Raw genomic sequence first — 26,245 nt, forward strand, 5'->3', positions numbered from 1 at the left:
CTGGGTTCAATCCCTGGTAAAAAAAAAAAAAAAAAAAAACCTATTTGTTGGGCTAGCATGCACAAGGCCCTGGGTTTGATCCCCAGCCATCACACTTACTAAAATGTATATATTTGTTTTCTCAAAGTTTATTTTTATACCCACTCTGATAGTGGCTGATTGTGGTAGCATATACCTGTGATCCCAGACTGAGGCAGGAAGATTCCAAGTTCAGGGCCATCCTGGGCAACATAATGAAAGTTGTCTCAAAACAAAATAAAAAGGGGATGTTTTTCAGTAGGTTTAACCCCCAGTATGGGAGATAGGGTGGATGACTCAGTAGTATCCCAGGCTGATGAAGAAGCAGCTTTCCACATGGACCCCACTCCACAAAAGTAGTCTCTTGTAATTCTTATGGTTGTTTCTTTTGTTCATTGCATATTTCTAAATCATATGCTTATGCTCTTTTTTTTTTTTGATACCAGGGACTGAACTCAGGGGCACTCGTCCACTGAGCCACATCCCCAGCCCTATTTTGCATTTTATTTCCCTATTTTATTTCGGGGCAGGGTCTCACTGAGTTGCTTAGTGCCTTGTAGTTGCTGAAATTGGCTTTGAACTCGCAATTCTCCTGTTTCAGCCTACCAAACTGCTGGGATTATAGGCGTGCACCACTGCGCTTGGTTTAATTCTTAATTTCTGAACTTTAACTGTTGCCTTCTTCCTTATGGGAGATTTCACCCTGTTATGCCACTCATCACTCAAATACTTCCCCTTGCCACCGTTCAATATCACAAGTTTTGGTTAATTCATTATTCACTGCTTATATTATGACTTTGCCATTTTTTTTCCCAACTGAAGCCTGTAGTCTACTTAGATTTTCATTCATTCCTTGGATAATTTTTTTAATAAAATTAATAACTGTCTTCTTTCTTTTTGTTAACTCAATGATATAAACATATAAAGACAAGCTTTGTTTTTGAGTCTTTCTGTGGCTGGCTTGGTGTGGTTAGTGGGAGATGCAGTGCATGATAATGTGGCTGCTATTGGTATTGGTCCATTCTCATTCATTCTGCTCTATTAGTCTTTGAATTCAACGATTTCTGGTTCAGGAAAATGTTATTGTATTATTTATTTGATATTTTCCTCCCCTCTTTTTCTTTGTTCTCATTCTGGAATTTTTATTAGTCAGAATTTAGCCTTCCCAATTGTTTGGTTCTGGGGATTGAACACAGACAGACATTTTACCACTGAGCTACATCCCCAGTCTTTTTTCTTTTTTATCTTGAGGTAGGGTCTTGCTAAGTTTCTAAGTTCAGGGGCTTGCCTTGAATTTGTAATCTTCCTGCCTCAGCCTCAAGAGTCACTGGGATTACAGGCGTGCACCACCACACCGGGAAACTCTCTACTCTTCTTATTTCTCTCTCTCTTTCTCTTTTTTTGTTTACCCTCTGGAAGACTTTTTCCAATTGTTAACTTATCATCTGTTGAGTTAAAAATTTTTTTTTTTTTTTGCTATTTTGAGACAAGGTCTTGGTAAGTTGTTTAGGCCTCACTAAATTGCTGAGGCCAGCCTCAAACTTGTGATCCTCCTGCCTCATCATCCTCATTCACTGGGATTAGTGTGCATCACTGTGCCTGGTGAATTTTAAAAAATTTTAAGCTAGCATGGTGGCATAAGCTTGGGAGGCTGAGGCAAGGCCAGTGTGAGCAATTTTAATCAGGAAAGACTGAATACCTGTATTTATTCCTTCCCAAAACCCTACTACAATGCAGGAAAGGAAAATAATAATAAAAATGGATAGATAATTATCTAAAATATATCCAAAAAATAAAAAGGGATTGGGGCTGTAGCTCAATGGTAGAGCATTTGTCTAGCATATGCAGGATGCTCGGTTCAATTCCCAGTAACAAAAGGAAAAAAAACTTCAAATTTCTTGTTCTGTTTTTTTAAAAAATGCATCTTCCTTTTTTTCCTTACATGCACTATCTTCCTTTTCTAAAGCTACGGTTTCTAAAGCCATAGGATTTTTTTTTTTTCATTTTTGTTTTTTGAGGTTTCTCTCTGCTCCCTGAATATTCTGTTTCCTCTGAGTTCTTTTGTCAGTTTGCTTGGACTGTTTTTTGTTTTTTTTTTTGAGAGAGTTTTTTTAATATTTATTTTTTAGTTTTCGGTGGACACAACATCTTTTTTGTATGTGGTGCTGAGGATCGAATCCGGGCCGCACACATGCCAGGCGAGCGTGCTACCGCTTGAGCCACATCCCCAGCCCCTTGGACTGTTTTTTTTTTTTTTTTAATGTTAGGGGCTTTCATCAAACCAATGAGAGGGCTTCCTTGTAGGGATAGTCAGGTAGTTACAATGGGGAGTCTTTTGAGGGACTGCGTTTTGCTTAGAGATGACTCCCCAGTCTCTCTGTTTTTTTCTGGTACCGGGGATTAAACTCACAGGCACTCGACCACTGAGCCACATCCCCAGCCCCATTCTGTATTTTATTTAGAGACAGGGTCTCACTGAGTTGCTTATCACCTCACTTTTGCTGAGGCTGGCTTTGAACTCACGATCCTCTTGCCTCAGCCTCCTGAGCCACTGGGATTACAGGCATACACCACCACACTCAGCCCCAGTCTCTTGTATAGGGGTAGTTAGGTAGCCAACATTTTGGGAACCAAACTGGGAAAGGGTCCTGGCAGATTCACTGTATCACCATTGGCCTTAATTTAATCCCCTCATTTTCTGCACCATGCCTACTTTGCCCCTTACTGAATTGGGGTCCCAAGTCTAGGCTTCCCTTTGCATCTCGAGTGAACTTCCTGTCTTTTGATGTGGCCTAAAGTGGGGTGGTTGCTTGACCTGGAGAGTAAGGAGAAAGTACACCTGGACCTTTGGAGAACCTGCAGCATAAACTAATAGGTTCCTTCTTGGCTCCCTGTCCTCAAGGATACTTAGGTGTCAGCCTCTGCTACTCTGTGAATTAGTTACTACTCATCCATCCTTTTTCCATCTTCAGAATGTTACCATCTCTTATTTGCTGTTGTTGCCTCTGCTGTTGTTTTTGTGGTTTTATCTTTTTGTTTTAATTTCTTTTCTCCATCGTAGTAGGGTTTTGGGGAGGGATAAATACAGGTATTCAGTATTTCATGATTAACTGCAAGTTTGTAGTAGGAATTATGAGTTATTCTTTAAACCAATGAATAATTGTCTAGTTCATTGGTTTTTTTTTGTTTTGAAGGGACACCATAAGGCCACAGTCACCACTGTGGTAAATCTAGTCCCTGGAAGGGGCAGGCTCACCATTCTTGGGTGAGGCCCAACAATATGAGGGGAAAAAAAAGGATCAAGAGATTAGTTTTTGCCCTGAAAAATTATTTCTATGCCCATGAAATATGTGCTTGTAAGAGAGTAGTTTCTTTCTCACCCACTTTCTCCTCCCTCTCTGCTTTTGTTCTAAGAGAATCTTTTTTCTTTTTTTAAATATTTTTTTAGTTGTAGTTGGACACAATACCTTTATTTTATTTATTTATTTGTATGTGGTGCTGAGAATTGAACCCAGGGCCACACATGAGCAAGGTGAGCGTTCTACCTCTGAGCCACATCCCCATCACCCCCCGCCCTTTTTTTTGTTAAATGTGGTGCAGGGGATTGACCTAGTGCCTCATGCATGCTAGGCAAGTGCTCCACTGATCCACACCCCCAGCCCATTCCTAATCTTTTGAGGAACCTCTATACTGATTTCCATAGTGGTTGAAAATTTCACCAACTTTAAATTAGTGTTTCTTTTTTTCCACATCCTCTCCAGCATATATTATCCCTCAAAATTTCTTTATGTACATGTTTATGACAGCAAAATATGCTGCTCTATCATTACCCTATATTGAATTTATTTAAGTACCTGGCCCTAACCATTGAGCCACATCCTCAGACCTTATTTATTTATTTATTTGTACTGGGGACTGAACTCAGGGACACTAGACCACTGAGCCACATCCCCAGCCCTATTTTGTATCTTATTTAGAGACAGGGTCTCACTGAGTTGCTTAGCGCTTCGCAGTTGCTGAAGCTGGCTTTGAACATGAGATCCTCCTGCCTCAGCCTCCTGAACCACTGGGATTACAGGCATGCACCACCACACCTGGCCCTTTTTATTTTGGGGGACAGAGTCTTGCTAAGTTGCTGAGGGCCTTGCTAACCTGCTGAGGCTGGCTTTGAATCTGCGATGCTCCTGTATCTAGTATGGTTTTCTGTAAGGCATGTGGCACATGCCTGTAATGCCAGTGATTTGGGAGGCTGAAGCAGAAGACCTGCCTGGGCAACTTGGTGAAACCCTGTTTCAAAGTAAAAAAAAAAAAAAAACAATAAATGGCTGGGGACATAACCTCAGTGGCCCCTGAATTCAATCCTCAGTACCACCAAAAAATAAAAATCCAATTGGTCCGGGTTGGCATTGTGACCCAGTAGTAGAGCGCTTGCCTAGCATGTGTGAGGCACTGGGTTCAATCCCTGGCACCACATAAAAATAAAAACAAATAAAATAAAGGTATTGTGTCCATTTACAAATAATAATAATAAAATCCCATTGGTTCAATGGGCCTCATTTCCTAGTGGACACCACTGCTAACAAAAAAAAAAAGGATTTCAATTTTTGTTGCTTTTTCTGTTCCAGGTATTTCTGTTTTCATGTTCTTCAACTGTATGTAAAGCCTATCATGGCTGTGACTGAGGAATAGCAAAATATCTGGTTAATTTCTCATGTCATTTAGGCCCCAGGAAGCAGGAAATAACCATTCTTAGGACATTTACTGTAAAAATAAAACCCTGAATTATTTCAGTGGTACCCTCGGTGGAGGACGAAACTCATCTCTGAAAGTGGGGGAAGCCGTCATGTTCCCTGATAGAAAGTTGCATCTTATTAAAGACAGTGAAAGCTGGGCATGATGGCACACACCTGCAAGCCCTGGGTTTGGGGAGACTAAGGCAGGAGGATCACAAGTTCAAGGTTGGCCTCAGCAACTTAATAAGACCATCTCAAAATAATAAATAAAAAGGGATGGGGATATAGCTCACTGTAAAAATGTCCCTGGGTTCAATCCCTGTTAACATATATATACATAAATAAATAAAGGCAGTGAGAAAATAGAACCTGGCTTTGCATTAGCAAATTACTAAGTTGTTATGAATGGTGAGACCAACAACAGAGCTTATAAATGATATAGTTTTGGCTATATATATGCAGAATTCTGCCATTCCAGTTTTTGCTTTGTGCATTAAAAATGCTCTACCCTATCTCTTGGCAGTACATATTTATGGTGGAGTTACATCAGCCTTTAATTTTTGTTGCTTTTTCTGTTCCAGATGAGACAAAAGGACCCAGTGAAAGGAATGACAGCAGATGACTAAAGCCACCCCTCCCCCTTCTGCACTGTATGTACTTTATATTTTTCACTGGGCTTGTCATAGAAGCTGCAATTAGTTTGGGTCCTTACAACCTCATCAACTCACTATGGAGTGAGAAAACTTACTTCATTCCTCATCCTTTATTTTAGTAATGATAATGACTGTCATGGTAAATGGCAAGCTTTTGTGTTGTAATGAAAGGGATTTTATGTTGTTAGGACACTTAAGGGACATATTTTACAAAGACTCACCTAGATAGATGTTAACAGGGTGGTAACAAGAAGGGTAGAGGGTTGTGGACACAGAAGCAAAGTTTATAATTCACAATAATGAATGAAATTCATCATTCACTTTCCCCTATTGCAACTTGAGCCATAGTTGAAGGTGGCATGTTGGGGGACTTTCCTGTAATATTCATGCCAGACTTTCTAGTTCTCACATCCCTGCCCTGTTCAATTTCCTTGGACAATTTGTTGGCCAGACAGCTTCTTTTAGCATTCATCTCTGTATCTGGCATTTTGTTGCCTATTTTATATCCCCCTGTCCCATACTAAATAGCTGTCTTCAATAGAGTTAGCATTTCATATGCTAGGAGAGTTTCTGCCCAGATCACGGGACAGGAATAGGAGTGACCCTTGTTTCACATTGTCACTTTTCCTAAAGTTTCTTCCTCTTATTAGCTCCAGATTCAGGTTATTTCAGCAGCTTAGAGTGGTCTTGGTCCTAGGAAGAAAAACTTGATTCTGTTCCCAGATTAGGCTCTGAATGAAAATTACTTAATCAAATAAACTGGCTGTCCTATAGCCCCCAAAAATGAAGGAGCACCAGAGTCTCACCAGCAGTGATGCAAACCTCTGTTTACACTCACTGCCCCATGTTCTTAAAGCAGTTTCTGGGAGACAGAAGGGTAGGATTAAGAGGATAGCTGCAATGCCAGCTTTTAGTCACTGCTGGGGCCTTAGTGCCTTCTTCCCCCACTCCCCTCCCCACAACTAGCATCCTTCCTCCTTTTGAAATTCCTCCATTCAAGATGATTTACAATGTGCTTCTGTTTTCCTCTGTTGCTTCCTTAATAATTGTATTTCTCTTCTAGTTTCGCAAGACAGTGGTCAACAGGAAGGCCCAGCAGCTCCACCCTCCTGAGTGACAGGCCATCTTCGGACGCAGCCTTTCTGTGCCCATTCTTCAGGCAACTTTCAATTCCTTACTGTAGCTAATTCTAGATGCCCTTTAATATTGTGAACAAATAGACCGTCTGGTATTACGGGAGCCTGTTCCTCTGAGATATGTGGTGTATAGGCTGCTGTATTTACACCTCCTCCCTCTCTCTCCATTGTGTTCTGCCCCATTTCTGGGTATGCCCCCACCTTAATTTCCAAGTGACATTTTTAGTCTTCAAGTTAGCTGCCTTTTGTGATGTGGTGATTTAAGTTCATTTGTTTTCAGCCTTGGGATAAACTGAGGTATTTTGCTTCTTGGGCAGATCCTTGAAATTTTGAATGCTCACCTGGGGAGAGAAGATGAGTTAGAAATACAGTATCCTCCCCTATTTCCCCCACCTAGTTCCACAGAATAGCAATGTGGCTTCATAACTCTTACCTCTGTTCCCAGTTACCCATTGTTACAATGTACTAAGCACGAAGGAGGTACCCAAGGCCCAGATTCTGTTTAAAGAAAATTTAACCCATTTGAATAATCCCTGCCCCAGTCATTGCATCTCTGGCCACTGTTCTTACAAACAAGCGTGATTTCTTGGTCTTTCTGTTGCCCCCTCTGTCTGAATTTCTCTGCAGAGCCTATAAGACACCCTGGTCACCTTTCCACCTGGAGGGAATTGTCCGGCATGGCCCTTAGAATTGAATCTGCCCCATAGATACCAATCCATCTGACCCCTGAGGAGCTAGCTCTAGGCTCCTCTTCCCTTTTGGGCTGGTGCTGCCACTCAGCAATAATCCTCTTTTCTCTATGCTTTCTTTGATCCCTGTCCTCTGTCTTTGAGGCTGGTTAGGATGCAGAAGTCCTGATCTTTTCATGCTGCACAAAATGAGCATGCAAAAATTCCCTCCTCCCCCAGCAGAACATGTACCCTCTTGTCTCCAATCACTGGAAAAGAATTTGGGAATCATGAACTCAGCTTGTCCTGCCCTGCTGAATTCTGTCCTGGACAATCAGAAGCAAGCACTGATCGTAGTGGAAGAACTCCACTAAAGTAGACTGGTGAACAAGTCCAGGCTCCAGGGAAGTAGAAATTGCTGAGTGCTTCCCAGTTCCTTGACTCAGCAGAACCTGAGTATGCCTTCTTGATGGGAGAATATGAGATAGCTATGGTGTCACCTGACATTTCCCAAGCCTTGTGAAGTATGTTGGCCTGAGTGTGCAGTGACCCAAACCCATACTAGCCTGGGTCCCTCTGCTAATGAGAGAAACCAAATCTGTTTAGAATGAGAAGTGGGAAGGGACATTTTATCCTTAAGTTTTGTCTGTGTGTTTGCCTTACTCATTTCTAAGTGCAATAATGGAGCGTCTCACAGATTGCACCTGTGATATCCTCCTGACAGATGCTTCCCTGTGGCCCTCCTAGGGCAAGGGTAGACAGATTCGGATCCCTCAGCATGGTTAGCTCTGACCTTCATTGAGGTCCCTTTGGGACCAGGAGATATCTCATTATAGGTACCTTCCTATGTATTAATCTCCTCACCTTGTAGGGTCTTTGGTAATGGACCTGGGGCATTTCAGCTGGTGATCAGCATCTCAACTGCTAGGAGCATGTATTGGATTGGATTGGAAAAGTTGAAGAGAGACATTCCTACAGGAGAAAAATTTAAATGTTTTCCTGCAAGCTCTATATTAGCTATTAATTATATTTGTGCTTAAAGATTTTTCTTCTTCATTCATCAACTAGGTGAGGTCCAGGTGTGGGTTTTCTTGGGAGAAACTGAAACTCTAAGTAGACAGTTGTTTATGTGGTGTGAGGATCAGCAGATGTTAGCCTCCTTTGTTCAGTTCTTTGAGATCTATACATATCACTTCAGCTCTGGTGGGGGCTCACTCTTCGTTTGCCTTTTCTCTGGCTTCTCCCACTTCTACCTGTTGCCCTGTTTGAAAGCATCTAAATGAGCTGAGCTGGAATTTCTCAAGATCAGCCTAGATCTGGGGCTCCTGCCCACACAAACAAGAGGAGGGATATCTCTTTCTAATCCATCCCTATGGATGATGTTGCTGCTGGGCAACAGTGTTGGCTTCTTTTAAGTGGCCCCTTCCTTCTTTCCTTCTCCACCCCAAAACTGATGAGCACTCAGAGGGGCTTATGATGAGCAAAGGCTTAGCTCCAGGGATTATACCTGACGCTGTGCCATGTCCCTTCAGACCAGCTGCTTCCATTAGATTTCCAGGGTCTTAGTCCCAAATGAAAGCAGCAATGCCTCTACACAAGGGCTGCTGGGCCTCCTCATTGAGAGAGGTCAGGGACAGGGTCAGTATTGTGGGCACGTGTATATCTTCCCATGTTCTCCTTTCACAGTCCATACCAGGACTCCCTGACTTATTTTGGTTGGTTCCTAGTGCTCCTTCTTTTACAAACTACACTTTGTAGAACTGATTAGATTACCTTGTTTATTTAATGTGAGTTTGTGCCTTTTTGTCTCAATCTTCCAATACAGGTATATTGGGAAAAAAAAGCAGTCTAATAAAATCCTAGACAGAGCTTTCTGGAGTCCATCTTATTGATTTCTTATGTCCATATAACTCTAATATCTTCAAACTCTTTCAGATGTTCCCCATTTCACCAGAGCAGGACTGGGGAAAAAATACAAGCCCTTGTTGATTTACTTATGTAACACTGCATATCTGAATGTAATTTAGCCGTTTTTTACTGATAGTATTTCCTTTTTTGCTTTTTTTTACCTCTCCTCTTCACATATCCCTCTTATCTACCCTACCAAGCAAAAACATTTAAGGTATAAAATATTTGTTTTTTGGTTTTTTTTCCCAATACCTTTACTTATTTATTTTATGTGGTGCTGAGAATTGAACCCAGTGCCTCACTCACGCTAGCCAAGCTCTCTATTACTGAGTACAGCCCCAGCCCAGTTTTTTTTTTTTTTTAGTGTGTGTGTGTGTGTGTGTGTGTGTGTGTCAGTGCTCAGTGTTCCAAAGGCTGGCCTCAAACCTTGTGCTCAAGCGACCCTCCTGCCTCAGCTTCTAGAATACCTGGGACTGTGGACAACCGGCCACACTTTACTGGCTAAAGAAGGAGTCCTTACCCTGGTTTTAGGGTCTGTGAGCCTCATGAAGCTCCTTTGTAAACTTGCGTGCATTTTTTGCCGTGAGAAGGCATGGTTCTCAAATGAATCCCACACATTTCCTACCTGCTGCCGCCAAGAAAGATTAAGAACCAGGGACTTTAACGAAATTATTAGGACTCTTAGGCAAAGTAAATAATCTCCATTTCATGTTTAGTCTTGAATCTAGACCAAATCTATAAGCAGTGGCTTATTTTCATTCATTGATAGCTCATCTTCAAGAGTCCAGGAATCCCAAATGTCCCATGTTTAGTAATAGGGAAAATGAGTTCAAAAGCAAAAGCCACACGGGTGCGGTGGCGCACGCCTTTCATTCCACCGACTCCGGAGGCCGAGGCAGGAGGGCATCAAATTAGTCTCAAGATTTGTCTCAAAATAAACAATAAAAAAAAAAAAAAAGGCTGGGGATGGGCTTGGGAGTTAAGTGCCTGTGGGTTAAATCTCCAGTACCAAAAGAAAGAGAGCCACTTGAAAGCGGCAGAAAAGAACTAAATGCAGACGCCCACGACCAAAGTGAAATGCCTAGGGACTGAGTGAATTACCTGTAGTGAGGGAGAAACCGGGTCTCAGGAAGGACAGTGGCTACTGCGTGTCCCCACTCACGTCTTTCCCCTGGGTGTCTGGGTGTGGCGAGGCTGGAGGGACAACAAGGGCTGAGCGCAAAGCCTCGTACCTGACCGGAGCGCATAGAGTTAGAGCGCGGAAACTCGCATGGGCGTGCGGGCGACTTCCGCCGGAAGCGGTTCCCGGCTGGCCTAGCGCAGGGTAGGCTGGGAGCGGCGGCGGCCCGGCTGCGGTCCTTCAGCTCGCCTGCCGGGGCAGTGTTGCGTTGAGTTATGATGACAGGCAAGACACGCCTCTTTTACGTCCCCGGATCCCCTGAGTCCCTTTCTTAGCTTCTGGTCATTTCGCGCTTGTTGGGGAGTCCCGCCTCTTCCCTCGACCGCACCACCCGGAGCCCTTGGCGTATTAAGATCCGCCTCCTACGGAAGCCGAGGCGGACGGTCAGAATCCGGAAGAAAAACAACCCGGAGACAGCAAGACCAGCCTCTAGAGGGGCTTCCCTGGCTGGGATCTGCTGGGGAAAGGAGACGCGAGCCCGCCGGGTCATAGCGTGGGGATGGCGGCCTTGAACCTGCGGAAGATGCCTGGGAAGAAAAGAGAGAAGCTTAGGTGAGAAGGACGCAAGGGAGCAGGTCGGCCCGCTCCGGCAGGGGATTGTTGCTTTCAACCCAATCGGGACTGCGGGCTTAGGGGATGGAACCAGAGCAGGAAGGAAGAGGCCAGAGCTACACGACTGGCTTGATTCGGAGGCTCTCTCAAATTCTATTAGTCCAGTGTCCAATGGAATAGATTGGGTCCGAGCCTCGCACGTCCTCTCAACGTAGACGGTCGAGCTCGCTCCTGCAGGGGCTTCCCATTCATATGCCCTGTTGGTTTTTGGAGCAGACAGACAGCTGTGTTGGGCTAATTAAGGACATACTAAGGCATTTGCCACTCAGTTCTAGGGTAGAAATCTTGATCCTGCTTGTCATCAGCACATAGACCGTGGGATCTGCCTGATCCCATTATGACCTCCGGAAATCCGAAATCAGATTTAGGTAAGATCTTTTAGTGAAGTGAAGCCTGGTCTTATGCTTGCTCTTTCAGGAGGAACAAAGCTAATCACCACGTAGTGTAAGTCACGATGCATGGATTTGCTGCTAATCATCAAGAGTGGGGACAAGAATTTTGTTCTTCATCCACTTAGAACAAGTCCCTGGGAAAACAGGAGGCTTTGCCTTCCTTAATCCTTTGTTGAACAGCAGGGGGAGATAATAAACAATTCAAGTATATAATCTCAAAGTTCTTGAGAATGTGGGTTTTGTATTTTATTTTCATAGAGGGTTTTGTATTTTATGTTCATAGCTTTAAGCTGGCCAAGAATTTCTTCAAGTCATGTTCTAAGAACAGGGTCTGGTGGAGAACAGATGTTTTGGAACAACCTGCCTTTCTCTTCCATCTACCCCTCTTAACCCCTACCCCCATTCCAGATCTTTAACTGCTGAAGGTATTCATACTCACAGTGTTCCTGGGATTCACAGGAGGCTTGGTGGCTGTTCTTGGTCTCTGCAGGGTCTGCAGTTCCTGCTTGCTCTGTACTTAGCACAGTCTGGGCATCCTTGGAATGTTGCTGTAACTTCCCTTTAAGAGATTTCTTTACCTCCTTTGAGCTTCTGATGGGATGTAGTGTTTTTGAGAGCCACTGATATAGTTCTCTTGTTTCCCTGGAATTCTTATGGAGCTGAGATGGAGAATGTTAACCAGCTGATGACTTTTTCAAGAGAGGGTAGTTTATAGAGAGATGTTGAGAAACCTGTTATTTAGAAGCTTCTCCTTAGGCTCTCTGATGGGCTTGGCAAGATTTGTTGTGCTCCATGAATTTGTTAGGAAGGAGCAAGGAAGGGAATGTGGTGTTATCTCTGTTGTTTTTTAAATTTCCCTGTATTTATAATCATGAGGCTTATCACCAGGTACAGTTGAACTCCCAGGATTTTCCTGGTGATCTTAGGAACCCCTTGGTTGAGGAGTGGGGATAGGAAGTTGCTGACTGAGCCATTGATGATTGCTGAAGCATGGATGGCTGAAGGAGCTGATGGATTAATAAATGGCTGGCTATTCAGTGCCCCTCATCTCTTCCCCTGACTAAAAGTCTTTGAGTTCTCTTTGTCATCTCTGCTGTTAGCAGTGGCAGTGTTGCTAGGTATGCACAGCTCTGGGCCTGTATGGAAGAGCCAGTTCAGAGCAGAGATTCCTGCTTCAGGGAACAAAAATGAAGATGAAGAGCTTATGTAGTTCTTTGTTCATTTTGCTACCACCAGAAGACATAGAAACACATTTTCCATTATTACTGCAATGGATTATGATGCAGCTATTAGCATGCCTAGACCCCATCCATTATCTTGACAAGGTCTTAACCCCCATTTCTCCATGACTTCTCTTTTCATCCCTTCCACAGTGTACATGTTGTGACGTGGAATGTAGCCTCAGCAGCACCCCCTCTAGACCTCAGTGACCTGCTTCAGCTGAACAAACAAGATATGAATCTGGACATATATATTATTGGGTAGGTGTCTTCAGGGCTCCTTTACCCATTCCTCTCTCTCTCTCTGGGGAATTTCTGTAACCTGTCCTCCCTTACTCTGGAATCTAAAGGTAAAGAACTTTAAGCCTCATTGGAGCCAGTTTCATGTTTCTTATCCGGGGTCGGCAATCGCCAAGGGTTGAACATCAGTAACAGGACAGCTGGGAGAAAGAGAAATCATGCTCATCAGAACCCAGAACTTGAAAGTCTGCTGGGGCAGTACTGAATGACTATGACAGAGGCAGTATTCTTCAGGCTAGGGAATGAGTTTCTAACCTGGGATGGTCAGTTTGCAGGAAATGAACTCTGGGATCATAAGCCGCCTTTCTGACACTGCCTTTGAAGACCCATGGAGCAGTTTCTTCATGGATGTACTTTCCCCTCTCAACTTCATTAAGGTAACATACAAGTTCATGGGCAATTAAGAAATGTGTCTCACCTCCTCTGATCCCCAAATGTTCTGATGTATTCCTCTTACACCTACTCAACCTTTCATGCTTTTTCTCATTTATTAAAATTGTGCTTCTGACTCCCTGGGGCTCCTGCCTGTCTTTGCCTTTCCAAGATACCTAGATATAAGCTAGGACTCCAGAGGTTAGTTTCACACCTAAATATTTGTCACCTTGGGAAATTTCTTAGTGGAGGAACAGCAGGGCTTATTAATACCTCAGTGCCCACCCTTGCACACTCTACTCACTTCCCAGACTAAAATCTCTGAGTTAATAATTGCTAGTAATTATAGAATTTTTTTTTTTTTTTTTTTTTTTGGTATTGATGATTGAACCCTGGGAGACTTTATCACTGAGCTACATCCCCAGGCCTTTTTATTTTGAGACAGGGTCTCCCTGAGTTGTTGAGGGTCTTGTTAAGTTGCCAGGGCTGGCCTTGGACTTGTGATGCTCCTGCCCCAGCCTCCCAAGGCACTGGCATTGCAGGTGTGCACCATTGTGCTCAGCACATTATAAATAAACTCTTGGGCTGGGGATGTGGCTCGAGCGGTAGCACGCTCGCCTGGCATGCGTGTGGCTCAGGTTTGATCCTCAGCACCACATACAAACAAAGATGTTGTGTCTGCCAAAAACTAAAAAATAAATATTAAAATTCTCTCTCTCTCTCTCTCTTTAAAATAAATAAATAAACTCTTTACATACTTTATTTTAAACTCTGAACAACTTGGGCTGGAGATATAGCTCAGTTGGTAGAGTGCTTGCCTCACATGCACAAAGCCCTGGGTTCAGTCCCCAGCACCACAAAGGAAAAAAAAAAATCTGAACAACTCTTGAGATGGTGTTGTTTTACAGATAAAGCTAAAGCGCAGAAATCACATGGGCTAGCCAGGTAAGGTGGTACATGCCTGTAATCCCAGCTACTCAGGAGGCTGAGGCAAGAGAATCTCAAGTTCAAAGCCAGCCTTGCAAGACTCTATCTCTAAATAAAAAAGGGATTGGGATATACCTTGGCAGTAGAGTGCTTGCCTAGCATGTATGAGGCCCTGGGTTCAATTTTCAGCACAGAACAGGAAGGTAGGGAGGGAGGAACAAAGGACAACAGGAAGGAGTGAATTAAGGAATCACATGGGCTATTTGGGACCTGAATCCAGGTCCAAACTTCATCATCCATGTTCTAACTACTACATTTTGTTGTTATACTAGTGAGCTCTAAGACTGACAGGTATCCCATGGCTAACCTACTAATATCAGAAGGAGTCCTCTGATTTTATAAGAGACATGTATGTCAGATTCCCAGGGGCCTACAGATTAAGAGAGGGGAGATAGGTGTGGGGGAAAAGGCTCTTGATCTAAGAAACCAGTATATTTTGGGAGAATCCATAGGAAGGCTTTAGGTTGCTGTTCTTCTTATTTCTGCCTTGCACACCTGAAACATGTTCCCTTTCAAAGCACCTAGATCACAGCTTCTGAAAATGCCAGAATTCTCTCTGTTCCCTCCTCTGAGTAGCTGTCATTTTTCAGAATTAATTTTGTTACCTGTGAAGAGATGTGGCTAAGTGGTAGAACACTTGCCTCACATATGCAAAACTCTGAGTTCAGTCCCCATTACTGCCAAAAGAAAGAAAGAAAAATGAATGAATTCTGTGACCCTCAATTGCCTGAGAGTGCTAGAGAAAAGGTTTGTGTCCTTTCAAGGAAAAGGGACTATAAGGCTTAGACTTCCTGCATAGGCTAGAAAATGCCAGCAACTTAGCCCTTGCTTCCCTCCAAATCTATCTAGAGACCTCTTCCTGCAGTCTTGGAGTCAACTCCTCACAGAGGGCAGAACCCATTCTCTTATTACCCACTCCCTTCTCAAGACTACAAGCCTCCTTGTGCCTTGGCTAACTGGCAAGGGATTGGTATGATGGAATTAAGCCAAGGAAATTAGCTCAGCTTGTGGCAGGGATACAACCCATTCCACCCATGTGCTCTCCTTAGGTTGGGAGGCCAGCCTGAAGGCAGGCACTCAAAATGGATGCCTCTCCTTCCTCTAGGCATGAATACAGGTAGACAGGCAAGCCTTGTTTGCAGCCTGTTCTTCAAGTATGGATTTGACAGTCATAGGTGGAGAAGCCTGGGACTAATTCCTTTGCTGTTACAGGGCTCCCAGCCACCTCCTGTCAGTCCCTTCTTCAGCTCCTCCTACTTCATTTCCTCCAACTGCAACTTCCTCTAGAAGCCTCCTGTTTTTCCCCATGGTCCCACCCTTTCTTCCAGTTTGATCCTATCCTGCCCCCACTCCATCCTCCCTGCCCCCTACTTCCTGCTGCTTCTTCACAAAAAGTAGCCTCTTCATTTTGGTGAAACTTAGTGGGCCAAACATGCTCTGTGGGCTAGGATTGAAGCTGAATCTTTCCTGAATCTTTATCGGTTTCTTGGCTGCTGTCCTGACCCTGGGAGTCAGCGCCTCATAGTCTACCCCTGTCCTTACTTATATTGTCATATATACTCCATTTGCAGCAGCTTCAGGTTCTGATTCCTCTCTTGCTCACTCCTGAGTTGGGGGTTCCACCGCTTTGACTCCTCCACTGAGTTAGGGCTCCTGGCCTGCGGGATCAAGTTTCATAATTCCTGGAAGGCTCCAGTACACGCTCCCCACCCGGGGATTTCCTCCTTGGCCTCTGCACCTCATGCTCCGGAAACAGCTACTCGGGTGGTGGGTGTAGACAGCCTGAACCTAAGAGAGAAGGTCACTGGCAGTGACCCATTCCCACCCCTCTCCTGCAGCCACATATGATGGGTATTTTGGCAATCCTGGAAAAGTCCTGCGTGTTCCTTAGCTTCTCTGAATCTAAGTCCCATATCTGCAAAGCAAGGACAATGATTACTTAGAAAGTTGGCAAAGAGATATGAAGTACTTCAGTAGATGTTAGTAATTCTCCCCAACCTGAGAGTACATGTCCTCTGTACTTACTGTCCTCCCCTGTGCATTACCTTTATGAATGTCTGACTATACACAATCTATAGTTTACTTTTTATAGCCTTTCCTTAGGGTTTTTTAACTGAGTGAGAATGTGTACAGGAATGTGTGCAGAAATGATTATACATTTTGGTGAATTTTTACGTGAGTACGCATACCTGTATTACCATCAGCTAAATCAAAATACAGAATGTTAGCTGGGTGTGGTGGCACGTGCCTGTAACCCCAGTGGATCAGGAGGCTGAGGGAGGAGGATCGTAAGTTCAAAGCCAGCCTCAGCAACTTGGCAAGGTCCAAGGAACTTAGGGAGATCCTGTCTTAAAATAAAAAGGGCTAGTATAGTGTTACCTTAGATTAGGTAAAGGGAAGTGAAGGGAGGAGAGGGGAAGGGATGTGGGAATAGGAAAGATAGTAGAATGAAACAGACATTAATACTTTATGTATATGTGTGACTGCATGCCAATAATGATTCTACAATATGTATACTCAGAAAATGAGAAATTATATCCCCTCTATGTATGATATATCAAAGTGCATAAATGTATTTTACTGTCATGTATAACTAATGAAAACAAATAAAAAATTTTAAAATAAGATAAAATAAAAAGGTCTGGGGATGTTCCTCAGTGGTTAAGCATGCCTGGGTTCAACTCCTGGTTAAAAAATAAAAATAAAAAAAAAAACCTAAAACAAAATGTTTCCGGCACTCTAGAAGTATCTCTCATATTCCTTCCCTGCATTTACTTTTAAAAATTCTTGAACAAAAAGAGAATAGCTATCAGATGACCTCCACAGCTTCTATGATGTAATATTATTCTTGCTTTATCAATGAGAAAATAGGATGAGAGACATCCAGGTACCCAAAGAATCTCAGGTCAGCATCAGTGAGAGGATTATCTAGGCATGTGTGGGGCTGGGACTGAAGATTCGTGCCCTCCTGATAGTAGGGTACTCTGGCAGCCTTATCTTCTCTCCTTTCCACCTCCAGGACCAGGAGCAAAAGCTAAAACTTCAGCTCCCAGAATGCACCATTTGGTAGCTGGGGGAAAGAATGGAAAGGAGTGAAAGTCTGAGTCTTAAACTTGCATACCATAGACCCCAGGTTAGGGTTTTGTGTGGGGCTTGGGGCTTTCTAGAGCCCCTAGCCCCAGGTCTGCCAGGGATGAACTTGGTGTGTGTAGTTTAATAAATGACCTTTGCCCTCTCCTGCAGATCTCCTATGTCCGCATGCAGGGACTCCTCTTACTGGTGTTTGCCAAGTATCAACATTTGCCCTACATCCAGATCCTCTCTACAAAAACCACTCCTACTGGCTTTTACGGGTACTGGGTAAGGACTGAGCTGTTATGTGAGGCATGAACTGGGAGAGCTAAGAGCTTTAGAACTGGACAGAAGAAAGAGAAAATAAAGTGAATCCTGGTGAATTCTGGTGCCCCATCCAGCCCAGCACCTTGCATATTCATTCTCATACCTCAGGGGATGGGCATCTCTAAGACCCCTGGCTGGGTGGACTGGGCTCTCTGAGTGGAGAGATTACACTGGGAATCTGCATGTCTACCTCTGGAGGAGGTGAGACTATCTCCCCTTGGGTCTAGGATGGGAAAAGCTACCCAGAGTAGCTTCCCACCCTTCTTTCCACCTCTCCTACCAGGGGAACAAAGGGGGAGTCATCATCTGCCTGAAACTGTATGGCTACTATGTCAGCATCATCAACTGCCACCTGCCTCCCCATGTGGCCAACAATGACCAGCGACTGGAGCACTTTGACCGGATCCTAGAGATGCAGAATTTTGAGGGACATAAAATCCCCAACATCCTGGACCATGAGTGAGCCTGGAGCTGCAAACTGTCACCCCTGCCCTCTCCCTTACACCAACCCAGGCTAGCATCATCTACCCCCAGCCAGTCAGTAGTGCTTTATCTCCCACCCTCTCTCCCCCTTCTGCTGATTTCTCATCTGCTGTCCCACCCAGTTTTGCCTGCCTGAGGTCCCCTTCCTTCAGCCCCTCTGTTCTGCCTGGAAACCCTGCACGTTTCTAAACATCCCAGATCAAGAAGCTTGGGGTCCCTGAGGTTACCAGGAGGGCTGTTTTTCAGCCTGACCTGATAGCCAATAGAGGAAGAGGAAGGGAGGGCCAGAGTCTGCTCCATATTTGCCATATGCTCCCCTAGACTGGTCTTTTCAGCTTGAATGATGATAATCTAGAATAGTTCATACTAGCTTGGCCTAGTGGCACACACCTGAGAGGCTGAGACAGGAGAATTACGAATTCACAGCCAGCCTCAGCAACTTAGTGAGGTCCTAAGCAATTTATCAATACCCTGTCTCAAAATTGAAAAAAAGGCTGGGTATGTAGCTTGGCAGTAGAACGCCCCTGAAAAAAAGAGGTCCTGCTTGACCCCGCATATCTTTGTCTTGGCCTGATCATCTAGCATCTGGCTTTTCATTTACCCCCGAAGCTTTCTACTCTGTAGCACCCCCTTGTATTGAGCAGACCCATGCCACCTGTTGCTCTCCATTTGCTCACCTTGTTCAAACCCTCAAGCTGCCCTCCTTTCTTTCTGAAGCCTCATTCTCTGGTTCGGAGACATGAACTTCCGGATCGAGGATTTTGGGTTGCACTTTCTTCGGCAATCCATAAAAAATCAGTGCTACAGTGACCTGTGGGAGAAAGAGCAGGTATCTAATCTGAGCCCATGTGGAGGTCCATATATACTCTACAGAGAACTTTGCTCAGATTCCCTGGGGGGTGGTCTCCTCCCACCCCCACCCCCCTCTGTAGACAGCCAGCAGTTGGGGAGGTGAGTCTTGGCTAGCAGGGCTTCACACCTGGGGTGGGACAGCCATCTTTTCAGTGCCTAATCTTTGCCTGGAGGAGGCTCATGTGCTCTAGAATAGAGAGCCAGAAGTCCTTTGGCCTGCCATGGCCCTATAATCACACACCTTGCATGTCCTTGCATTCCTAGCCCACTCATATCCCTGTTGTCTTTCCTTGCCCCAGCCTTATTTGCCCCCTAGAGGATGCAATATCACTCCTTTCGGGAACCATGGCTATCCCAGGTTTCCTTCTGACATAAACCTACTAGTAACTTCCAGATAGGTGTAATTCAAAGCCTGCTTCCTATAGTCCAAGGACTAGGAAATAGCTGGCATCTGCCTCCCCTGGGCCTGTGGGGTCAGGATTGACCTGCTCCCTGGGTGTTGGGGTGGGCCACTGAGGTAGCCACTGGGGCAGTGAGAAAATGGAATATGGGGCTGAGCCACTGGGTCAAGACTGTGGAGAGATGAGGACTGTGTCTTCATCTGCAGCTCACCATTGCCAAGAAACATGACCCGCTGCTCAGGGAGTTCCAGGAGGGCCCTCTGCTCTTCCCACCCACCTACAAGTTTGATAGGAACTCCAACAACTATGACACCAGGTGAGGAGGAAATGGGTGCCCAAATTATGACAGTCCCAGTGCCTGTGGGAGCTGCCCAGAATAGAAGAATTAGGAAAGCAGAACTAGACCCAGCCATCACCTCAGGAGAGACACCTCCTACCTCCCACATGAGGCACTGCCTGTTGACAGTGGAAGCTGATGCAGATGGTCCTCAGGGAGAGCAGGAAGGAAAGCCAGTGCTCACAAGGGGAGCGGGGAGGAAGGGTGGGAGGAAAGGGTGGAGTCTGCCCTGACTTAGGAGGGAGTGTATTTCAATACTCTGGGAGTCCTTGCCTTCTCTTTCTAGGGCCTTCTGGTCCCCAGACAGCTTGCAGAAAACTTGGTTCAGCCAATTACCAGTTACTAGCATTAAGCATTCCTTCCCCAACCTGTGAGCAGGCCAGTTCCTATGTGAGGAGATAAACAGTGGAGAATTTCATGGGAAACAATACAGAAACAGTATATGTAGTGTTGCACTGTACAGTACCGCCTTTGCCAGGATATGAGTTTGAGCAAGGTCAAAGTCTCTAAAAAGGTTTAAGCCTCAGTGTTGTCATCCATAAAATAGGGATTATAACAGTATACTGCAATTGTTATTTTGAGATTCATGTCTTCAGGTGGTAGTTTTACTGAATTCCTTTCTAAGAAACTGAAAAGGGACCAGGTAACTACCAAATAGAATTAGTCAGAGGGGCAAAAAAGCAATCTGGAAATAGTTCCTTAACCCAATTTAGGGCATGGACTTATCTCTTTGAAGAAAAGAACCCCTTACACACTTTGAGGTTATTTGTTTCACTGGAGCAGCTTCTTCATTCCTTTTAGCAGGAGTGTCTTATGAGGCAGGTAGAAGTTGCTTGCAGGGCAGCCCAGTTTCCTGGAAGTTAAGGAGTGAACAGGTTATCTCCACAGCAGACCAGAGCAAAAGATAGAACTCCAGGCATGATTCTGGAAGTGGTATGGCCAAGCCAGAATGTTCTCACCAAGAAAGGGAGAGAGGGTGAGCTATTTCAGGAGTGTGAAGCAAGATGGGGTGGGGCCATGATCACACAAGAAGAGGCAGTGAACACTGCAGACAGAGCCCAGCCTGGACAAAAGAGCAGGCAGAAAAGGAGGTAAGAGGGCAGTCTTACCAGGGATTGATTGGTACCAGCTCTGGGCTGGGGTTGTGGCTTAGTTGGGGGAGCGTTTGCCTTGTATGGGTGAGGGTCTGGGTTCGATCCTCAGCACCTAATAAAAACAAATAAAATGAGGGTATTATGTCTGTCTACAATTAAAAAAAGTATTTAAAAAAGAAAAAAGGCTCTGGCTGACTGGCAGCACCACAGCTTCAAAGAGACTGCCATTCTCTGCAGCCATCCATTGGAAATGAGAACCAAAATGGAAGCTGTATGGCCTTAGTGGAATTGGCTGGGGTCTTGGAGGTCAGAACCTCTACCATTGGACTTCAAAACTTCACTTGCAGGCTAGAGATACAGCTTAGTGGTAGGGTGCATATCTACCATTTGCAAAGTCCTGGGTTTGATCCCAGCACTGTAAAGAAAAAAAGAAAGTCAACACTTCACTTGCCCTGTGGCCAAGCACCCCTTTCCCTCCTTCCCCTAGGGTACCATAGGAGACAACCAAGTGACTGGGTCTGGGCTGCAGTAGTTGGCAGGATCTGACAAGGTAGATAGGTTCAAATATGGTAAAAGCCCCCAAGTGGCTCAGCTATTGAGTGAGCTGCAGTTCATACCTAAATATCTAGACTCCATAATGCTTTCCTCTAACCTCTCATACCTCAGAATTCATAGCTAAGGACTGGGGTATAACTCTGGCAGAGCAAGTGCATAGCCAGTTCGAGGATCAGCAACAGCAAAAGAGAGGGTGGAGTCAGGACAGCAAATACTTAATAAGGACAAGGTAGATACTTTATTACTTATTGTGAATGACATTGTTAAGCACTAACTATTTACTAGTTATTGTGCAAAAGGCTTTGCCAGCCAGGCATATGCCTATAATCCCAGTAACTCAGGAGGCTAAGGCAGAAGGATCACAAGTCTCTAATAAATAAATACATAAAATATAAATAGGGCTGGGGATGTGGCTCAGTGGTAAAAGCCCATCTGGTTTCAGTTCCTAGTATCTAAAAATAAGAAGATGGGGCAGTGGAGAGCACTTGCCTTGCATGCATGAGGCCCTGGGTTCGATCCTCAGCACCACGTATAAATAAATAAATAGATAGATAGATAAATAAATAATGAAGCATATTGTGTCCATCTACAACTTAAAAAAACATTAAAAAAATAAGAAGATGGCTTTACCTGCATCCCTTAGCTTTTTTTTTTTTTTTTTTTTGGTGTGTGGGGGCAGTGGGGAGTATCAGGAAGTGAACCCTGAAGCACTTAACCACTGAGCCACATCTCCAGCTGCTAGGATTACAGGTGTGTGCTACCATACCTGGTCCTTAGCATAATTCTTTTTTTTTAATGTTTTTTTTTTTGGGGGGGGGGTGGTACCAGGGATTGAACTCAGGGCACTCAACCACTAAGCCACCTCCTTAGCCCTGTTTTGGATTTTATTTAGAGACAGGGTCTGAGTTGCTTAGCACCTTGCTTTTGCTGAGGCTGGCTTTGAACTCTTGCCTGCCTCAGCCTCCCCAGTTGCTGGGATTACAGGTATGCCACCACACCCAGCCTTAATAGTGCATTTAAGATGCAGTTTGCTTTTCTTATTTCCTATGAATGCCCAAAGACCAGAGAGTGAATCTGATTTGTGATACCCCTGATATGAGGCAGTGCCTAACATGTATTTGAAAGGACAAAAGGAAAAGTCATGGTAATTAAATCAGTCTATCAGGGAGATCTAGACAAATGCTATGAAGCCCAGGAGTTAGCCAGGAGGTTTCTAGAACTCTACGGAAATGCCAAAGGAGACTGGCAGCTGTAGCTAGTGAGGTTTGATCACATTTGTCAAGAAAAATATCTTTTTTTTTTTTTGTGGTGCTAGGAATGGAACCCAGGTCTTACTTTACCAAGTGCTCTATCAAGGAGCCACATCCCCACAACCCTCCCCCATTTTTTCTTTTTTTAATTTTGAGACAAGATCTTAATAAATTGTCTATGCTGGCCTTGAACTTGCAATCCTCCTACCTTAGTCTCTCAAATCACTGGGATTATTAGCATATACTTGAACTTGAACTTGCAATCCTCCTGCCTTAGTCTCTCAAATCACTGGGATTATTAACATATACCACTGTACCTGGCTAAAGAGAGTACCTTGAAGGAGTTAACAAGGTTGACAGTAGGAAGAGGGGCAGGCACTCAAGTCTGCAGCACTGATAAGAGATGCCTGAGGGGAGACTGACTCATCAGAGATCCTGGCCTATCTGGGTGTACAAAATGACTATGGGTGACTTGTATGCAGGGCATGATATGTAGCTTTGACAAGCCACTACAATGTCCCTGAGCCAAGATGTAATGAGAAACGAGATCAGCTCTATTACAGGAGGGTGAAAGAGCTGAGGGCAGGGCAGGCAGGAAATGCTGTTAGAGTCAGGGATTGCACTAGGGTTTTGTTACAGTTGCCGTTATTAATACAGACAGCCTCTCCACAGGCAATAAGCAGAAGATATTATGATCAAATCTCATTAAGTCTTGGGTCCCAGAAACATTAAGTGCCTGATGGGTTAACTATGGCTCAGAGTTTAGTGAGACACTTAAAAGCCATCTATGTGGGTTGCGGGTATGGCTGAGTGGTAGAGTACTTACCTACCATGTACAAGGCTCTCAGTTCAATTCCTAGCACCACCAAAAAAAATGGGGGTGCTGGGGTTGTGGCTCAGCAGTAGAGTGCTTGCCTAGCACACACAAGGTCCTGGGTTTGATTCTCAGCACCATATAAGAATAAATAAAATAAGGGTATTGTGTCCAACTACAACTAAAAAATAAACGTAAAAAAATTTTTTTAACTCACCGGGAGTGATGGCATACACCTATAATACAAGCAACTCAGGAGGCTGATGCAGAAGGATGGCAAGTTCAAGGCCAGCATCAGCAACTTAACTTGATCAAAAAATAAAACAGACTGGGGGTGTAGTTCTGTGGTAGAGTACCCCTGGATTCAAACATCAGTACCATGAAAATAATAATAAAGAAGGAAAGAAAGAAAACTCATGCCAATCCTATGTATCATTTCCCTCAGTTGCCTGACATATAGTAAATCTTGACAGAAATAATGAACAATACAGGTACCCAATGATGAGCCTGGACCAGCTCATGAAAAAAAGGGACAGGCAGGAGAGACAGGCTGTGGTCAGAATTTGGGAAAGATCCCAATGGGACAACAGATCTGACTGTTAACCATTACAGGGAAGTTGGAGAGTGGGGATGCTTTGAATGACAGAATGTACATTAGTATAGTTCATTACTAGGGTTTTAAGCATTGCTAGGCATTTAGTCCCTGGAATGGGAATGCAATCAATGTTCAGTAACCTCTGAACACTCTTCCAAGTCTGGAAATGATGCAAAGATCCAACACGCAGACTGTGGTTTATCCAGAGTTAATGCTTCTTGACCACTCTCTTAATGTGCTTTAATCTCTAATCATCATGATTGGTCTTTGAAGTAAGTTCTGTTGTCACTCCATCTTAGAGTTGAAGAAACTGAGGTGTAGAGAGGTGAATTCACTTGCCTAAGGGCACATAACTCTGAATAACCAGCATAGAACTCTCCTATTGCTTGTCTGATTCTGGAGTCTTGAGTTCACCATGATGCTATCCTCCTCAATTGCTGGAAGACTATTGCTGCTTACATGACTGGAAATTTTTTTTAATTTTTATTTATTTATTTATTTATTTTTTGGTGCTAGGGATTGAACCCAGGGCTTGTGCATGAGAGGCAAGCACTATACCAACTGAGCTATATTCCCAGCCCTGGAAATGTTTATTTTTAATAATAATTGATCTGATTTTGGTAGTGTACAAATGTATTTCTACCAATGGGGAAGCTAAGGCAGGAAGATCACAAGTTCAGGGCTAGCCTGAGCATTTTGTCGTTTTGAAGTTGTACAATCAATGAGTACTCTCTCAAAATAAAAAGCTGGGGATGTGGCTCAGTGGTCTAGCGTTGCCTATCATGCACAAGGCTCTAGATTTAATCCCCAGTACCAAACACGCAAATATTAAAATAGTAATTGAGCAAGAAGGCATGGTAGTACATACTTGTAATCCCAGGAACTTGGGAAGCTGAGGCAAGGGGATCACACATTTGAAGTCAGACTGGGCAACTTAGTGAGGCCCTGTCTTAAAGTAAAAGAAGCTGGATAATATAGCTCAGTGGTAAAACATTCCTGGATTCAATCCCCAGTACTGCCCCCGCCCCCCCAAAAAAGTAATTGAATAAAGCAAGATACAAAAATAGTGTTTTGAAGTGATTATGAATATATGGGACTTTATACATTAAGATTGGATGGATAGAGCTGGGGATGTGGCTCAGTGATGGAGTGTCTGCATTGCCCAGCACTGCCAAAAATAAAGATTAGATGGGTGTATTTTTTTTTTTTTTTCAGAGCCAAGGAAGGACCAAACTCAGGGCCTTGAATGTGGATAAGTATTTCAAGGAGAGAAATTGAATTTGTCATTTTGCAGTTGCACAATCAATGAGTACCCATGTGCCAGGGTCTATACTAATGCTGAAGATACACGGGAGGCTCTAAGAGCAAGTCCTTGTTTTTAGAGTTAACACTCTAAGTCATGTGCTGACTAGAAAACAGAAAATTACAATATAATGTACTTGTGTAAGTACTGGCATAAAATACTTTGGATGCAGAAAGTGAGGTCGGGGTAGTTTATCACAGGCAGTGTTGAAATTGGGACTCTCCCTTGTGAAGAAGGGTATACCAGGTAGGAAAAAAATGAGCACAAAGGTCCAGAGGCTTGAGAGAGTTGCCAGGGTAGAATGTGTGTAGGGAAAGTGGGAGACGAGGTAGTACAGGCGAAGTCAATCTCCTGAGCCCATTGAAGGACCAACTTGGATACTTTATTCTAGAGGCAATGAAGACTCCTTAAAGGTCTTTATAGTACTGGGGATTAAGCCCAGGACCTTCCACATGACAGGCTTTAGTATTGAGCTTTACCCAAGTCCTTTTTATATTATTTGACCACAGGATCTCACTAAGTTGCTGAGACTGGTCTTGAACTTGTGATCATCTGTCTTAGACTCCTGAGTAGCTGGGATTACAGTCATGTGCCACCACCAGTTTTTTAAAGGTGTTAAAAGTAGGGAGTCATCTGATCAGGCTCTACTACTCTAGGGTTTTTATTCAAGAAAAATGATTATCCACTAAAGGGGAGGTACCCAGATATAGCTATCTCTCTCCTTTCCTACCCCCAAAACATTTCTGGAATCAAGGTCTCCATTTGTAGATCAGGGCTTGGGGGCTCAACTGGCCTTAGCAAACAACTGAGTAGTTGCTTGGGCTGGGCTGAGTAAGGGCTCAGAGACCATCTTTGACTTCAGTTACCTAGGGGAGGAAAGTACTTTGTGTCAGGGCATGTTTCTCAGGGACTGATAAGTGAAGAGTAGTAGGTCTCTCTATTGACTTAATTTTTTTTTTTTTTTTTTTTTTTTTTTTTTTTTT

At 44.0% G+C, this 26,245-nt stretch overlaps 2 protein-coding genes and 1 long non-coding RNA gene across 5 annotated transcripts in view; 2 read left to right on the plus strand and 1 right to left on the minus strand.

Moving 5' to 3' along the window:
* Pitpna (phosphatidylinositol transfer protein alpha) overlaps positions 1 to 9,077 on the plus strand; it is a 38,684-nt gene extending 29,607 nt beyond the window's left edge. Inside the window, exons 11-12 of the mRNA XM_015501025.1 lie at positions 5,333 to 5,401; positions 6,468 to 9,077. Coding sequence (XP_015356511.1) covers positions 5,333 to 5,377 — 45 coding nt within the window. The 3' untranslated portion in view covers positions 5,378 to 5,401; positions 6,468 to 9,077. The remainder of the gene's footprint in view (positions 1 to 5,332; positions 5,402 to 6,467) is intronic.
* On the minus strand, positions 5,668 to 10,354 carry LOC107155212. Its single transcript, XR_001505158.2, has 2 exons — positions 10,218 to 10,354; positions 5,668 to 6,881 (listed from the first exon to the last, which is right to left on the minus strand). It is a non-coding gene; the product is annotated as an uncharacterized LOC107155212 (long non-coding RNA).
* Positions 10,355 to 10,404: 50 nt separating this feature from the next.
* Positions 10,405 to 26,245, plus strand: part of Inpp5k (inositol polyphosphate-5-phosphatase K) — a 21,182-nt gene continuing 5,341 nt past the window's right edge. The window contains exons 1-7 of one of the 3 annotated variants that reach the window (XM_015501023.2): positions 10,415 to 10,848; positions 12,674 to 12,781; positions 13,089 to 13,197; positions 17,423 to 17,539; positions 17,862 to 18,037; positions 18,779 to 18,890; positions 19,521 to 19,630. In XM_015501023.2, the coding sequence (XP_015356509.1) occupies positions 10,796 to 10,848; positions 12,674 to 12,781; positions 13,089 to 13,197; positions 17,423 to 17,539; positions 17,862 to 18,037; positions 18,779 to 18,890; positions 19,521 to 19,630 (785 nt within the window). In that variant the 5' untranslated portion in view covers positions 10,415 to 10,795. Of the gene's footprint in view, positions 10,849 to 12,673; positions 12,782 to 13,088; positions 13,198 to 17,422; positions 17,540 to 17,861; positions 18,038 to 18,778; positions 18,891 to 19,520; positions 19,631 to 26,245 lie in introns of those variants that run through there. The other 2 variants (XM_048793201.1, XM_048793203.1) reach the window with 2 other exon arrangements.

This window comes from Marmota marmota, unplaced genomic scaffold, assembly GCF_001458135.2.
Source record: "Marmota marmota marmota unplaced genomic scaffold, marMar, whole genome shotgun sequence".
NCBI classification, from domain to species: Eukaryota; Metazoa; Chordata; class Mammalia; order Rodentia; family Sciuridae; genus Marmota; species Marmota marmota.